Source organism: Phyllostomus hastatus, unplaced genomic scaffold (assembly GCF_019186645.2).
Source record: "Phyllostomus hastatus isolate PE091 unplaced genomic scaffold, TTU_PhHast_1.1 phas_scaffold_78, whole genome shotgun sequence".
Lineage (NCBI taxonomy): Eukaryota > Metazoa > Chordata > Mammalia > Chiroptera > Phyllostomidae > Phyllostomus > Phyllostomus hastatus.
This window is the reverse complement of record NW_025334041.1, coordinates 87,395,955-87,413,020: the sequence shown is the minus strand read 5'-3', so window position 1 is coordinate 87,413,020 and position 17,066 is coordinate 87,395,955. Positions and strand designations below refer to the sequence as shown.

Here is a 17,066-nt window from a genome sequence, read left to right as displayed (position 1 = left end):
GGCTGTCTCCAAAGCTAGGTGCTGTCCACAGGCTCGTTGGACCACAACACTCAATGCCAAGCATTCCTCCACCCCAGTCATATGTTCACAGAGTTAGGTGGGAGGGTTGTCAGGATTGGGCCCGTGGCAGATGTGCCCCCATGGGCCTCCTGCACTGGTTTCCTACTTCCATTTCCCTGGTGGAGGACGTGGCCTGGAAAGTGGGGATTTTGGCATCCTCCTCTCACAGCACAGGAAGTCAAGGAGTACTGGCGGGGAGTCTCCCCAAGGAGAAGTAAAGATTTCCAGTAAAAAGGTAGCCAGTAGAGGAACTAAAAATAGCAGCGTCACTACACAAGACTGAGGGAGGGAAGCGGGTGTGAGTGAGCCAACTCATCCTCTATCACAGCAGGAAGACAATAGATAACACCAGTCCTGATAAATCTAAATGTAACTCTACAAGCATTTTATACAGAGATATGGAGGGAACCACCAGGCCTGCAAATAGGAATGGCTGTGAGTGGTTATCTTTGATTCCAGGGGTGGAGAGGGAGTTTTTGTTTTCCTTCATAAGCACTATTGTCCTATTGGATTTTTTTTTTTTTTTAAGAGAGCGGGAAAGGCAGGGAGAAAAAGAGAAATATCCCTCTGAGGGAGAAACATCGATGGGTTGCCTCTCATATCCCGGCCCCGCCCCTACACCTAACCAGCAACCTAGGCCTGTATGGGGACTGGGAATTGAATGGTGACCTTTTGCTTTTTGGGGACTCTGCTCAACCAGCTGAGTCACACTGGTCAACGCTGTCCTATTTGTTCTTTAAAAAGCTGCATATGTGTATTGCATTACATTTGTTTTTAAAGTGCAGGCTCTGAAAGTAAATAAAATTAAATTAAAAAACGACAGGCTTTGGGGTGATTTGTGTGAATTCAAATCCTACCTCTGGTTAAGGATCTTGGGCAGGATAACCTTTCTAAATTGCAATGTTATCTTCTGGAAAATAAGGATAAAAACCATGCTGACCCACAAGGTTACTCCCAGAATAAAATGAGGTAATGCATATAAAGTGCACAAACTAGTGCCGGCAGAAATTCAGCATCTATAATTAACCATCGTTATAATAATAATAAGCCAAGCATGCAAGTAACACCCAGAGCTTTACACATAGTAGGCACTTAATGAGTGGAAGTAATAGTTTAAAACCCCCACCAGAGCCTATGATTTCTCCCAACTCGTGACGCATGAACTCCAGCGCTGAGTGAACACTTAAAATATTGATGTGGTTACTCATTTATTCATCACTCTGCCCCGCGCCACGGAGTCCGCTGAGGGCGAGCCCAGCTCTCTCCGTACTCCCGCTCCGCGGTCTTGCCGCATCCGTAGTCCCCTCTCCCTCGGAGGTTGGATGCAGCCTCAGCTCACCCGCTTCCAGGTCGCTGATGCGGGGCCGTCACGGGGCGAAGCGGGAATCGCTTCTGGTTTCACCGGGACATCTTCGCTGGCAAGGGGCGGGCTGGTGGAGGGGAAGCGCATCTCGAGATGAGGAGGGCAGCTGGTTCTTTCATCACCTCCACATACCCCAACCCAGGAGATGGCCATCCCCAGAGGGGCGGGCGGGGTCAGATTTAGGGCGAGAGCAGGGACGTCTGGAAGGAAGATTAGGGATTGGCCGAGAGGCTCGAAGCGGGCATTTAAGAACCGGTCAAGGGTGCCGCGCTGGCCCTTTGGCAGGCGGGGTTTCGCGGGTCCCCCCAGTCCCGGGCGGGGCCAACGTGGAAACCCCGCCCACCCCTCTGCAGAGGCCGCGCGCCCGGCAGTTTTCCTTCAGCTCGGGGAGGGTCTGCGGTGGCCTGAGCTAGGGCGCGGGGCCGGAGCCACCGCAGCACTGCCGCACCGCCGCGCGGGGCTGGGTCACCGGCCGCGGGGCGGGGCGAGGGGCGGAGCATTGACGTCGCCGCGCGGCAGGCGGCGGGGAAGGTGGGGCCGCGGGAGGTGGTGGTCGTCTCCGCCCAGCCCAGCCCGCAGCTGCAGCGGCTGCTGTGCAGGCTGTGGCGGCGGCGGTTCTCCTAGCCGGCTCTTAACAGCCCTCCGCCGCTGCCCATTTTATCACTTGGTCCGGGTGGCTGAGCCAGGTTGAGCCAACCCTCGCCTGCCGCCGCTTCTCCTGCCATGGCCCTGGTGCGGGGCGCCGAGCCGGCGGCGGGGCCCTCCCGCTGGTTACCCACGCACGTCCAGGTGACCGTACTGCGGGCCCGCGGGCTGCGGGGCAAGAGCTCGGGCGCGGGCAGCACCAGCGACGCGTACACCGTGATCCAGGTTGGCCGCGAGAAGTACAGCACGTCGGTGGTGGAGAAGACCCCGGGCTGCCCGGAGTGGCGCGAGGAATGCTCCTTCGAGCTTCCGCCCGGCGCCCTGGACGGCCTGCTGCGGGCGCAGGAGCCCGATGCCGGCCCGTCGCCCTGGGCCGCAGGCTCCGCAGCCGCCTGCGAGCTCGTGCTCACCACCATGCACCGCTCGCTCATCGGCGTCGACAAGTTCCTGGGCCAGGCCACGGTAGCTCTGGACGAGGTCTTCGGCGCAGGCCGCGCCCAGCATACACAGTGAGTGAGGGGCGCGGGGTCCATAAACGGTTAAAGGTCTCTCCGGGAGGGGCGAGTGGGAGAACAGGACCCCGAACCTCGGCCTGAGCGGTGTGCCCTTTGCCTGGGGGCTCAAGGACGTAAACCAATCCGTTGGTTCTGAGCATTTCGGGGTCCCCTTCCTGTTCCCAAACGTGCACTGTGCTGTGCTTGGCCGCTGGTGGGCCTTAGGAGGCCCAGGGAGGTGTGAATGGTGGCCCAGCGTTAGGAGTAAATTGACAAGTAAAGTTAGGAGTGGGATCCAGAGGCTCTTGGTCTGTGGGAACCTACAGAAGAAAAATCTTGAGGCATTCTTAGGCCCTCCAGGCCTCTCCCCCTCTCTTGAAAGGGGAGGAGAACTGCAGGCACCTGACCCAAGCTAGGCCCAAACGGGAGTGGAGAGGCGCCGCCTCACCCTGTGGGGGAAGGAAGGTGCAGTGTTGTCCTCCAGGGCGGGACTGAACCCAGGGCCCAGCCAGACCTAGAGACTGCCAGAGTATCAGCTTTTTGTCTGGAACTGGGATGCCCTCTGCCTCCTAGAGAAACCCCCTGTATCATGTCCCTCTGTGTTCCCTGTTCTGAGAATTAAAGTACCTCTAAGTAAAAAACGAAATATTTAAATGTTTTCAAGCTCCTGCCTTTCCTGCCTGAAGTGGAAACAGCAGCAGGGTTAAGGCACAGCAGGAACTAATCTTCCGGTCACTTCAACCTGAAAGGGCCAGTGGGGTTTTTTGTATTCATTTATTTTGGCAGCATTTAACCTTCCCCCCATGTGAAGATCAAGGCTTTAGGCTTGGAGCCTCATATCCTGTTTTGGGCTTGGGCAGGATTGGAAGGCCAGTCCCCAGGGCTGACAGCCTGCTGTGGATCACTCAAGTGATGCTCTGGGGTGACACCTCCCCTGGGCTTCATGAGCCCTGGATGGGGAGGATCAGGGCACGAGGGCAGGGGTGTGCCATAGGTAAGGACAGGTCTGAGTGGAATGGCATACAACCGAGTAAATCCAGGAAGGCTTGCTGGAGGAGAATGATGAACCTGGTGCAGACCCCAATGAAAGCAGGAATTGGATAGAAAAAGACCTGACCTTGAACATTTTTCAAAAGATGAACAGGAAAGAGCCTTCATAGCTCTTTGTGGCCTGGAGTGGGAAGCAGAGGCCAGGCTCCCTGCAGGGCTGTGACCTGGCCGCATGGCCCCCTCCCCTCGCCTCCTGTCCTTCTCTCATGACTGACTGACTGGTGGCTGGAGGTGGGCTCATGTGGTACAGCTTGGTTCTTGTTTTGTTCTTTTCCTCCCCTTTTTTGTCCTCTCCCTCCTTTCTGGCTCAGGGAGCCCAAGGAGGTGGGTGTGGGGTGGAAAAGTCTTCCCCTGGATCTTTTAACCCATCCTTTTTCCAAAGAGGTTCCCATTCACAAATTCATTGTATCGCTTTCTTGCTTAGCCCTCCAACCTCCACCTCTCAGCCAGTCTGAGCAGACTGGTACCTGACACATCTGGGAGACACAGAAAAGTCTCTGGGCTTATAGGGAGGGGCTTCTACGAGGTCAGTGACTTGGGGAGGAGCCTTTGATTTTTATTTTTTTAGGTCCTGCCCTTGCTTTCTTGGGCCGTGGATATTCCTCAGCTGAGCTGTTTATGCCTGCAGACCCAGGTGGGCCTATTTTCAGCCAAGGACAGTTCCCCTTGGAGAATTTGACTTGGCACCTCTTGATCTGAATGGAAGACATAACTAACTTGATAGAACTGTATTTCTACCAGGATCTTTCTACATCTAACTCGCTGCCTTTCTTTTGATGCATTGACCTGGATTATTTATAGAACCCTGAGGGGGCAGGGGGAGCGGGACACTTGCGGTGGACAGAGGAAAAGTCTGTGAAATCGGCCTGCTTTTCTAGTTAGTACACTGGCCCTCACGGCATGTCCACTACTAGGCGGTGAGGGCTGCTGCCCCCACTGTGATCCCCACCTCCCACCTTTGGCTCTCATGGCCACTCCTGGTGGCCTTTCCTGGAGCACGCAGCTGTGAGTCTGCGCATTGTCCAGTGGGGAGAGAGCAAGATGGAGAGGACCAGGGTGAACCCGCCTCAGTTTTGGATAATGGTGGAAAAGAGCAGTATCACACCTGAACTCTGGGAACCAGATGTGGTGGTCTCAAGGAGGGCAGACAGTAGTCCTGTGTCACCAAGACAGAACCTGGCTGGGGAACGGCAGCCTCATGGTTAAGCAGAGGAGCCTGTGGAATTGCAGAGCCCAGATTCCAGTCCCAAACCTGCCAACTTCTGGCAAGGCAAGTAAACCCTTGGTGCCTCTGTTTTCTTATCTGTAAAATGGTGCTAACTTACTCATTTAGAAATTGATGTAAGGGATGAAATGAGAATGCAATTAAAGTATTTGGTGGAGTTCCTGGAGGTGGGTGGTGGACAGCAGGGAGGTTTTGGTAACAATGTCAGGTAGCTCTGATCCGGGAGCCATCCCCTGCCCTAGAAGAGCCTCTCGTGTGATGGGGGAATACAACCCAGAACTTAGAGCCTGGGAAAGCCCCAGGATTGTGGCTGGCAGGGGGTATGCAGAAATATGAGAGCCCCCGGTGAAATGGGCTGGCCCTTCACAGCCCTCTGCCACTGTCTTTACTGCTAGACGTTCAAGACCTATGGGTGGCTTGGAGGGCCTGCCGTCCTGAAGCCAGGCTTGGGTCGGCCCACAGCTGCTGGAGACTGGGCTTTCACTCCCAGTTCTGTGACTTAATAGCAGGCGAGTTACTTAACCTGTTTCCTCATTTCTACAAAGAAGGTGATAATAATCATAGAATTGTACAGATAACATAAGGCGACATCTATAAAAGCCTCAGCATGGTCCCAGCACCATAGCTGGCCTTGAAAGTGTTAGTGTTGGTGTTGCTGTCAGGCCTGGCTTTGTGTGATGACAGTGATGGTGGTGGCTGGGGTGCGAGGCGCCTCCGGAAGCCCCCAAGGACCCTTTGACAGTGGGGTGCTCTTTGGGGTGAGGGATTTTGCTGGAGACTTTCCAAATAGTTAAAGAAGAAATTCTCAAAGTGAAGTTTAACATAATACACAGGAAATTGGTTCCAACCTTTTTCCTTCAGTAAAGCTGTGTGGGACCATCAAGGGTCTGAAAATCCTGAGAGCTTCTCCACTGTTTCCCTTCTGGCTTTTGCCTTCAGCTCCTTCCTAGGACACCAGTGGGTGCTCTGCGTGGAGTGAAATTGCCCTGCCTTAAAGAACCCATCAGGGCTGGTTGGATCAGTGGTTAGAGCCTGGCCCCTTGGGAAGGCCGAGGCTGTGGGCTCGGTGTGGGTTGGGACCAGTTTTCCTTTTTTCATCCCAAAAAGCAGACCTGTTGTGACCATGGACAGCCTGCTCACCGTGGCCCCTGAGAGGCTGTCAGCCCTGGTCAGACAGAGCCATTGGTTTATGGGGTGGCTTTGGGAGGCCTGCGGCCGAGGAGGACTTGGGTTTGAGACCAGTCTTCTGGCCTGAGAACTCTGGAGGAGGGTGGGTTTGGGGCCACGGGAGAGGCACCCTATGGAAATTGCAGCCTGTGGGCCTGAGGGCGGGGTGGTGTTTGAGGGCACCCACCTCTCCCTCAACCTTCAGATGCACTGTTGTGGGCAGACACGGCACAGGACTCCGAAGCCTTCTCCCCACAAGGGCCCTTGGCTTCTTCAGCTCCTGTTCCAGCCCCAGCCCCGGAGTTGGAGGCCTGCGCAAACTGCCTGGGAAGTGTGCTCTGGCTGCCGGCAAAGGGTGTGGCTGTACTTAGAAGCCAATCATTAGGACACAGGAGGCTCCGTCTCCCTTCCCTGTGGGGCAGTTTTTATTTGGGGTTGTTTGAGCTGCAGCGTCTGGGGGAGTGGGGAGGGTGAGGAAGTGAGTGCCCTGTCAGACTGGATGGCTCCTCCCGGCTGGCACAGCAGCTTCTGCTTCCCTCTGCAGCTGGCACTGGGCGGGAGCCCTACCTCTGCCCTGTTCTCCCCTCCCTAGGGCAGTCAGAGGCAGGCACAACTCAGCAGAGCCTCCATCTCCGGTAACCTCAGGGGCTGTCCCTTTCTTCTGATGCAGGCTGCCCACCTCATTTATTACGGCCACCAGGTGCTGTGATTCTTTTGCCTTGTCCAGATGTTTCCCCTGCCGTCCCCACCCTGCTCAGGGACAGATAATGAACACAATGACATGAGGTGTGTGTTCTCTGGGAAGCAGGACTCCTTTCCTTCCAGTCCTTTGCCACACGATGTGGTCGTGAAGAATCTTTGCCCTTCCCCACAGCCAATTAATAAAAAGGAGTCCTCAGTGTGGACCTGCAGCCCCACCCGGGACCAGTCTGCTTTGCTTTTCACTGAGCTGCCTGAGGACCCTTAAGTTCTTTCCTCCCCAGGGTGTAGGGCTGGCCCAGGCCTCACATCAGTGGGCAGGAAGCAAGCAGGAACCCCATAAGTTCAGCTCCCAGGAGGTGGCATTTCAGAGGAGCTACAGGAGGAGGAGCTTTGTATCTGGCCAACTCTGCCTTCAGCTGACCAGGGTGCAAAGGGGAAGCACGGCCTTTCATCCTGGAACTCTGATGTCGGAGCTAGGAGAGTGTTAGACACGTGGAAATTGAGGCTGGTGGGGGAGGGACAAGCTGTCAGCTACTCAGCAGTTAGGGAGGCGGGGCTCTGTGTGGCCTGTGTTATGCCCTGGCACCAGAAGACATGGCACTGGTGCCCCATGTGCAGCCCAAGGCGCTTTCTGTGGGTGTGCCTGTGGGGTTCTACTGAGAGACCGACATTTCAGCTGGGATGGGACAGGGGGCCTTAAGACTGATCTGCAGAGCCTGTGGACAGTCTAGTCCAAAGGCCTTTCTGGAGTGCCTGGGCAGAGGCTGAGAGGGGCCATAGGGGGATATGGACACCCTAGCCTCCATGCCGGCAGGGCGTGGCCTTGTTGGGAGGATAGACCCCCACATTTGGAGGAAGGGCCATAGCCTGGGGCTGTATTTTGTCGCCTAGCCAGGGAGTGCTGGAGCAGACAGAGCCATGAGGGTTAGCTGCAGTCAGGGAAGGCCTCCTTGAGGAGGGGACCTACACCGAAGACCTGTCAGGCCGGCCGTCAGAGAGCCCGTCCACCACTCCGCCTTCTCCGAGTCCCCACACTGAGCAAGTGGCACTCTGTTCTGGAGGTTTATTATTGCCTCCCCCGCCTGGTGTATCATCCAATAGGCCCTTTCTAGGTGCTGCCACTGTTCTGAGGGCTTGACTTAATTTAGTTCATGGCAGCCTCTAGAGACACAGGTACTGTTTCTGTGTTTAACAGACGGGGAAACACAGAGGAGCAAAGTGACTTTTCTAAGGCACGCAGTACACGACAGAGCCGGAAGTGGGACCCCGGTGCCTGGCTGCGCATTCTGTGTGCTTCGCCACCACGCCCTGCTGCCCATCTCTGTTCTTCCACAGCTCCCCTGGTTCAGCTCAGCGGGGCCAGTGTGCTGGGCCGCTCCTTTCTCCTCCCCAAAGCAGACCTCGGGGTTAGGCTGGGGGGCTCTGCAAGCATAGCCTGTTTGTCCTGTGTGAGGCCTTGGCTGACTGAGATGAGCGTGTTTGGTCTGTGGCTCCGTGTCTGTTGAGTTCGTGTGTCTGTCTGGGGTTGGGGGTGTTGCCTGGCACTTTGGAAAGAAAGGCATCGCCGCCAGCAGGGTGTGTCTTAGGAGTCAGGGAGGCCTGGGAAGCTGCCTTGGTGAGGGTACTATCCCCGTGCCCCTGACAGGGAGATTGGCCCCCGCTGGCTTGCACAGTAGAGCAGGGCCTAGGAGCATCAGCAGATACAAGGCTTCTGACCTTTCTTAAGACGTCACATTCTTGTTTTGCTGTGACTGGACACTCAGGAGCCACCCAGGTCCTCCCCCTATAGCAGTGCAGATGAGTTTGCTTTTTTTCTTTTGTTCCACTTTTAGGAAGCAGTGACTGGGCCACAACTGGGCCTGGGCCAGGGCTTTGGAGAAAACAAGAGAGAGAAATTGTATAGCCCTTTCCCTAAAAGGGTGAAAATATGTTTGAGACAAGACTTACCCAGGAAGGATATTTAACCTAGAAAGCAGCATATAAAAAAGTGTGAGAGAAGGAAATGGTCAGAAAAAGGGCAAACTCACCAGGACTGGAGTGGTCAGGGTGGGCTTCCTGGAGGTGTAAAGGAGGGCTGAGCAAATTTTTGGGAGGAAGGCTGCCCCTCTGGAAGGGGAGGTGAGTGCGGTAGGGAGTGGAAGGGAGCCAAGCTTGGCTTCCTATGTGCTTCTCCCAGCAAAACAGCCTTTACTTCTTACTTATTTTTGAGTAGTTCACCCTGTTCAAATTCCAGAGGGACAGAGGATACACAATGAAAAATCTCCCTTGTCCCGACCTTCAACCAACATTACCAGTTACTGTGTAACCTTCCAAAGCTATCCCACGCATTTAAAAGCTAATGAATTATGTATTTTCTCCTCTTCCTCCTTTTTTTTTTTTTGTTTGCACAAATGCAACATTCTCAATATAGATAGGGTCTCTACCTGTGGTCAGCCTGACCTGCCCACAAAGGGTGTTTATTGTTTGTCTCTACCTGTAGTGAGTTTGCACTCAGGCCCAGGCAGAGGGGAGGCACTACTTATGTTTGACCTCTGTGACCGCAGACTCTTAGGTGGGGTGAACATGGGGTTAGAAGCAAACTGGGGAGGGGGCGTGGCTAAGTAGAACTCCTTCCTTATCCCCCTGTCTGCCAAAGAGCCCCCGGGAAAGGTCATCTTGCTGGTTCTTTCCTTCCTCCCGGGCAGAGGTCTCTGGTTGGTCCTGGGCCACCGCTCACCCATAGGGCTGATGGCAGCCTGTAAAAGGCCCTCGATAGACATTAAATCCAAACCTTTATGTGTGATTTGCCCTACTTTTCAGAGTGCTTTTCCAGCATCACCTCATTTTGTTCTTCCCTGAAGGCAGGCAGGGTGACCCCCATTTTTACAGCTGTGGAGACTGGGGTCTCAGGGGGATAGAACAACCTGTTCAAGGTCACATGACTCATTCATGGCAGCCAGATTTCTGACCTGCAAGCCCAGGGCTTTCCCCCTACCTCGTGCTTTTGGTCACACGTGCTTTCTGTTGCTGTCTGGGGTGGTTAGACTGGTCTCTGGGCATTTTTACAGCTTATTTTCCTGTGAGGTGACTGAGATCATGGCCACGTCTGAGGCAGCTGACGGTGACAGACCTTTGGAGCCTCCAGCTGTAGGAGGGATGAGAAGTGTACTAGCCAAGATGCTTGTGCCCAGGAGGGAGGGAGGCAGACGTGGCTGGGTCTGCAGGGAGCTGAGTGAGCCATGCCCAGGGAGACGGGCCACTGATGAAGTGATGGTTCTGGGCTACGGGGACTGTCTCTGGGGACCATCCGTGCCGGGCAGGATGTCAGAGTAGGCGACAAGAATCATCTCCTGGCCTGATGAGAGGTGATACCCTGTCCTACTGTGGTGTCAGGCTTGCAGTGCTACTGTAGATACCAAATCAAAGGCTGGGTTAGGCTGTGGGTGTGGGGAGCAGAGAGGCTGGCCTGCTGCCCGCACATCTCCTGTCTGATGGCGTATGAGACGGCTGCCCCGGGGGGTTTTGGAGAACAGGGAAGGTATTTGGGTGGGGAGACTCTGGGGAAAGGTTTTCCAGGGTCTCTCCAAATCCTGCATAATAACAGTTTTGGTTGGCATTTCTCCCCGCCTCTAACCGGCTATTTTATCGCCCCCTGTGACCGAGGTAAAATGGCTGGGTTCAAGCCACTTAGTGAGTCAGATTCGGGGCTAGAACCCAGGTCTCCTGTCTTCCAACCCACTGGGGCATTCCCATTATGCCCTTAAAAAATCTTTTTCTTCAACCTATTCTTGGGCTGAGCCGAGCCCTGTGGATTCCATCGCATTTACCCAGCAGGTGTGAGAAGGTGTTCCGTGGGTCGCACCCTTGGTGGTGGGGGGTGAAGGGTGGGTAACAGCCCCTGCCATCAGTAAGTCCTGAGAGCGCAGGGTGCAGTGACTGCCAGGGTGGCGCTGCAGGGGGACTCATCCTGGCCCCGCCCACTTTCCCCATTGCTCCTGTCCTAGTTTTTTCCTTCCTTTGCTCTGGACTGTTATTACAGCCTCTGCTGCCTTTTTATAAACCAACATGCCAATCTATTAATTGAAGGTGAGAAATCACTGCTAAGGCCTAAGGATTGGCTCGGGTCAGACCAGCCATGGCACCCACCCTGGGTTGTGGGGGCCTCCAGCCGGGGCCTCCCCTGCCCTCCTCCGTCCCTGTCCCTGCCATCTCGCTCTTCCTACAGCACAGCTTCCATGAGGCCCTGTCCTCGTTCTGGACCCTGCAGGGCTCTTCATGGCCAGAATAAAGCTACAGCTCCTCAGCATGATGTTAGAGGCAGCCTCCTGTCTCCTCCAAAGCACCTCCCGGCCTGACTTTGCCTGTCCTTGCCTCTTTCCTACCCATTGTTCGAGGTCTAGTATAGATGCCATGTCATTCCCCGGTGCTCCTGAAATCACCCCACTGCTCCCCTTTAACCTTCCTGGGCACCTTGGGTGTGTGTTTTTGTGGTGCTGATCACCTTCTTCCTTTATTTCTGTGGTTACCTTGTTTCTCCAAGAAGACATGAGCTTCTGGAGGACACCCCTTTGGTTGTTCCTGTGTTCCTGGCAAATTCTTGGGAAATGATTTGAGCAGAGGCCTGGCTGAGGCCTGCTCTGGTGAGTTCCCCATGCCTCCCAGACGTGGTGGGTGCCAGGACAGGGTCAGGAGGCTGTGCGCCAGGCCCTGGGCTGGGGCTGCGGTGTGAGCAGGTGTTAGCACCAGCACAAGGCTCTGGACAAGACTGGGAGCTGGGCTCAGTCCCAGCACAAGGGGGAAAAGCCTGCATCCTGTCCCTCCCCAGGGGTCTCATGTAAACCCACTGTCAGTCGCAGGTGGAGCCGGAGAGAGTATAAATATGTCACTGTTCCCAAATGTTTCAAAATGTTTTCGGGTCCCTCCAACAGATTCAGGGGCTTTTTAAAAACAACCATAATGCAGCCCTGGCTGGTGTAGCTCAGTGGATTGAGCGTGGGTTGCGAACCAAAGTGTTGCAGGTTCGATTCCCAGTCAGGGCACATGCCTGGGTTGCAGGCCATGGCTCCCAGCAACTGCACATTGATGTTTCTCTCTCTCTCTCTCTTTCTCCCTCCCTTCCCTCTCTAAAAATAAATAAATAAAATCTTAAAAAAAAACAAAAACAAAAAAAACCAACCATAATGCCATTATCGCATACAATCAACAACTCCTTAGTAACCCTCCAATATCCAGTCCGTATCCAAATTTCCCTGATATCAGAACTCTCTCTTCATAGGTGGTTTTTTGAACCAGGATCCAAACAGAGCTCTGCTACTGTGCCTGGTGTTAGGTCTCCTGGTATAACAGTCCCCTCTTCCTGTTTCAACCCTCTCCTGGTGGGGGAACTGGGTCCCTTGTCCTTGAGACTGTCCCATGCTGTGACCCTAGCTGAGGGCTTCCTAATGCTGCACTCCGCCCTGGTTCTCCAGCCCCTGGGCACTGGGGCCCACCTCCCAGCAGGGGTCCTTTCGTGTAGGGTGGCCAACTGCTGCGTGGCCTCCACCGAATTCCCCCTTCACTGAGGCCCAGGTTAAGCAGCAGGCTCTGGGCTGTTAGCCTGACCCATCCACGATGAAGTTCTCTGTCACCCTCTCCCCCCACGGTTTCAGGTTTTGGCATGCATTGATGGGGGGTTGCCCTAGGTCTCCAGGCTTGCCTTCTCCTCTGCACCTATCAGGAATCTGCCCTAAGGAAGAGCTTTCCCTTTCAACCATTTGGTCACTCCACATCGAAGTGGCAGGCCGGAATAGCAGGAATGACCATTTTTTGCCATTATTTTTCAGTTAGTGACAACTTTCAAATTAAAGCACACCCTGCTGCAGGGTGGTGTGCAGGGTGCTCATCATTTACGTGGTAGGAGCTCCCTGCCACAGGAGAGACTGCAGGGTTCAGGAGCCCGGGGAGGCACGGACGGGGCGGCATGTCTCCGAAGGCTACAGGTCTTTTGAGGGCAAATGATTTAATCTATAAAACGTCACTTGAATTGGCCAGTGGCTGTTCTGGACTGGAAATCTGAGACAGACAGCGCTGTGGACAGTTAGGTCATTTGGTGTTTCCCCCTATAGTTTTCCCCATTATCCACTTTGTGAGTCCCTGTCGTCCCCCTCTGGAACCCTGAAGCCCCCCATTTGTACTAACTTTCTAGGGAAGCTGGATGTGCAGAGTGAGGCCAGGAAAGGAAAACTGGATCGGGATTTCTTCCTCTCCTCCTGGGCTCCTCCTCATTTTCCCTTCCAGAAGGTTCTTCAGTCAGTACATCAGGTGGTACAGTTGTTTCCTAAGGGCCTCTTGGCTTCATTGGCCTCAGGGGGTGGAGTTCAAGTCTACAGTTGTTGGTTTTGCTGGCCCCTCCTCCCAGCATGCTGGCAGCCATTCACTAGCAAGAGGCCAGGCTTCGGCCACGGCTGGGCAAGAGAAGCTGCACACCTGGTGGGTTGCCGCTGCAGCAGGTGCGGCTCAGGTGGGAGCCAAGTTGGAGGTTGTGGTACTGGGGTCATGGTCAAAACAAGCTCTGGGAACAGCCTGTGCCCCACTTAGCAGGTATGCTCGGCTGTTTTTGTTTCTTTGGAGTGACCTTCATTGGCATGCAGGGTGTGTAAGGGTCAGGCTGAGCATTGCAGCGTGACTCTGGGGAGTCTCGGAGCCACTGGCCAGCTTCTCGCCAGTCGTCAGGCCCTCCCAGGCCCCTGAGTGGAGCCTGGGGAGCAGTGGCTGTCCTCTGCCCTGAGACCTCAGCCTGGCTGCCACCCATGGAGGCTGCGTCTGTGCCCTCCCTACTCTAGAGCAGGGTTCTTAGCCCTTTTGTGCTGTGGACCTCTTCTCAGAACGAGATCTTCCACTGTGTAGGGTTACAGAGTACACCAATGATACTGAAGCACAGCCACCAACATATTAAAACATTTATTTCATGAAGTAACAGGGACTTTATTACTGTATTAAATAATATGATCCAGTGGTGGCCTAATGAGTTTAAAGTTCAAAGTGGTGATGAGTATAGACAGTGTTCTGTGACATCTGTAACATCTGTAATGTGATGTGACAATGTCTGGTTTCTCCTGGTGACATACTCGTAAGTGCTGCTTACTCTATTGCTACTGCTGCAAAATTCATAACGGGAGGAAATGCTACATTTCAGTTAGAGATTAGGGAAAATAAAGATGGAATTTTTCTCTCTTCTAACACACACCCCTTGCTCTGGAGAAATAAAGAGTGACTTCAGATTCCTTGGTTGGGCAGGGACACAGGGGTTTCTGGGCCTGCCGTGTGTGTGTGTGTGTGTGTGTGTGTGTGTGTGTGTGTGGTACTTGCAGAGGGAGGCCATCTGATGCAGTTGTCAAGGTCAGGGGCTCCGGAGACAGGGAGCCTGAGTTCAAACCCTGGCTGTCCCACTTACTGAAAGTCGCTGTGTGAGTTAACCCAGCAGACTTCTCTGTTCCCCTGTGTCTGCATCTGCAGAGACATGTGAGCTGACACCTGTGTGGCATTGCCCATGTGCCAGGCCCTGCTCTCTGAGTGCTCCACACATAATCCCCTTAATCCTTACAGAGTTTTGTGAAGGGAACGGACTTCCATTACCCCCACAGGTGTGGAAACTGAGGCGCAGAGAGACGAGGTGACCTGCCCAAGATCATGAAGCCATAAGTGGTGGGGCTGGGGCTTAACCCAGACAGCCTGGCTCCCAAGCCTGTGCCAATAGCCTCTCTCAGAGTCAGCCTCCCACCCCCACCTCCCAGCGCTGTTAAAGTCATTGGTAGGATATAATTTGGTGTGGTGAGTGCTTAGTCTAGTGCCCGGCACACAGCAGGTGCTCAGTGAGAGGTGAAGCTGCCACTGGTGGTAAGACTAGTGGCCTGGGGATGGGCTGGGTGGGGTCAACAGCCCCCTTCACTCAGGAGTCAGGGCACTTCCCACACCTGGTTGGTGCCTTCTCCCTCAGGAAAATCAAGGAGATTCTTAGCTCAGAGATGGGGGATGAGGGTCTCAGGGCTAAAGAGGGCCTCCTTGGAAAACTGTCCCCTTGAAGCCAGGCTCTTGTGGCCCCTTCCCTCTTGGGGCTCCTGTTGCGGGATGGTGGGCAGGGAGCATGCCCCCCCACCTTGCACTTTGGGAACTCCCGCTGTCGTGGGTAAGACCCTCGGATTTGTGATGACAGAAATGTTACACAGCTGTTCAGTTGTGAACAGGGACAAACCGGTTCCTAAGTCCATTCATGGGCTACTTGGTAGTTCATCAAACAGATATTGGAGTGCCCACTACTTTCAGTGCTGGGGGAGCAGAGATGCGCAGACTACAGCTGCTGCCTGGAGAGCAGGGGAGGCAGACGTTCGGCGGCTGGGAGGACCTGCATCATTCTGTGTGGGGGCCAGGCGTGCGCACGGGCACGCACACAGCGCCGCTCCTCTACTGCTCTGCTGCACGCCAGACAGTGTTAAGTGTGCCTAAGAGTAGTGTGCGACAGTAGGGTAGGGACCCCTGTAGTTGGGGTACTCGGGGAAGACGGAGGGGGTTCCAATGACCTGGCACGAGTGAGAGAGTGCCCCATGGCCTGAGGTCTAGGCCTGTGTCGCAGCAAAGGGTACAGCTGGTGCAGTGGTCTTGAGGAGGGAGCATGCCTGTTGGGCTCAGGGACACCAGGAAGGCTGGTGGGGAGGAGAGACACAGAGAGTCAAGGGAGCCGGGAGCCAAGAGGCAGGTCCTTTCAGTCCTTCTGAGGAGTAGGGGCGATGTGCTCTGGCCTCGCTTGCTCACTGCATGGGGCCTGGATGGCAGGGGGCAGGGGTCAGGGACCTGTGATGTCCAGCAGGGATGGTGGGGGCGGCGCGGTAAGGTGACCAGGTGCAGGGCTTGGATTCTAGATACAGTGTGCAGGTAGAGCTGAAAGAGTTCCAGGGTGCGATGTGGGCTACCAGGGGACAGAGACAAAGATGGTTCTGGGGTTTGGGGTCTGAAATAAATGATGCGTCAGGGCTCAGGGAGGGACGTGATCATTTGGGTCATAAGCTGAATCTGGACTCAGAAGAACGGGAAAGGAGTTGGGTGTGCCTGGGCCTGGGGCTGTCACGGCCCCCACCGCCCTGGCACTGGCCTGTGCTGGCGTCTGCCCCAGGCTGGTCCTCCAGAGTGTTGGGCTCTTCCAGTTACGCTGTGTGGCGACCCTTAGCCCAGCTGCACACCCAGAGAGGTGGGTGGAGAACCGGGTGTGGTGGGCCGAGGAGTCACTGGCAGGAGTAAGGAGGGCTATGGTCTTGCCAACAGGTGAGGCAGCAATCCCCCACTCCTCGAGTCCCACCTTTGTCCTCTGCCCCTGTGGTGTGTGGGGAGGGGTCCAGCCAGGGAGGGGACTGAGGGCTGAGTCCTAAGTTCACACGGGGCCTGCTAAACTTCATCAGGCCATGGAAGCGTGGAAGAGATAATGTGGCGGAGCAGGGGCCCTTTAAGAGCTTTCTCATGGTCGGTCCTCAGGAATTCTGGACTCTGATGGCTGATGGGAATGCTGCTGTCAGACAGAGTTTTAAAGGCCCGGGGACAGGACAAAATCCCGAGGTTTCCTCAGTGACCTCTCAGGGATGGTGCCAGCCCTTCAAATGGGTTTCTGGTCTTCGTACCCCATCTCTGTGCCTTTTTGGGTGTCTTTGATGTACATCCAGCCCTTTTCTGGCCCACGTGTTTGCATTCAGCTTGATGAGAAATGCTTCACCATAAAGGTTAAGGACATGGCCTAGAGTCAGGCGTCTTTATGCTCAAGTTTGGATTCCATCACTTACTAGCTGTGTGACCTTGGGCATTTCGCAAACCTTCTCTGTTAGTCCGTTTCCTCCTCCACAGAGTCGGGAGAATGGCCCCTGTCTCCTGGGCTGTGTGGGTGGTGACAGAGGCATAGAGCCCAGCATGCCTCGAGTGCACAATGAGGCTAGCTCTGCTGCTTCTCTAGCCCCAACGTGTGCATCCCTCCGGTCGGGAGTGGTCCTTTCAGGCCCATCTGCACCCACAGGGTCAGGGCAGTTTGGGAAGGAGGGGGACTCTGAGACCAGAGGCCAGGGCAGGAGGCCCTGCTGCCTCTTGCATGGGGCCGTCTCTTCTGTGGCCAGTCCTGAGAAACGGAGGGAGGATATTTGTTCAAAGCGCTGGCAGATTCCCTTGAAGGCCAGGAACAGTGCTCAGGGTTACAGATCCGAGAACAAAACCAAAGCCCCAGTAGCTCACGGCTGTGGGAGAGAATAGGCAGCATCAGCTGCATGCTGACCAGGCTTTGTGTGTGTCATCCTCTCAGCGGCTGCAGTAGGGTGGTATCCCCACTGGGTGGCCAGGGAAACAGAGGCTTAGGGAAGTGGAGGTCACACAC

At 55.0% G+C, this 17,066-nt stretch overlaps 1 protein-coding gene across 2 annotated transcripts in view; it reads left to right on the top strand.

Annotated features, from left to right (window-relative positions):
• The first annotated feature begins 880 nt into the window (after positions 1–880).
• Positions 881–17,066, top strand: part of RAB11FIP5 (RAB11 family interacting protein 5) — a 35,858-nt gene continuing 19,672 nt past the window's right edge. Inside the window, exon 1 of one of the 2 annotated variants that reach the window (XM_045827446.1) lies at positions 881–2,577. In XM_045827446.1, the coding sequence (XP_045683402.1) occupies positions 2,147–2,577 (431 nt within the window). In that variant the 5' untranslated portion in view covers positions 881–2,146. The remainder of the gene's footprint in view (positions 2,578–17,066) is intronic. The other variant, XM_045827447.1, reaches the window with a different exon arrangement.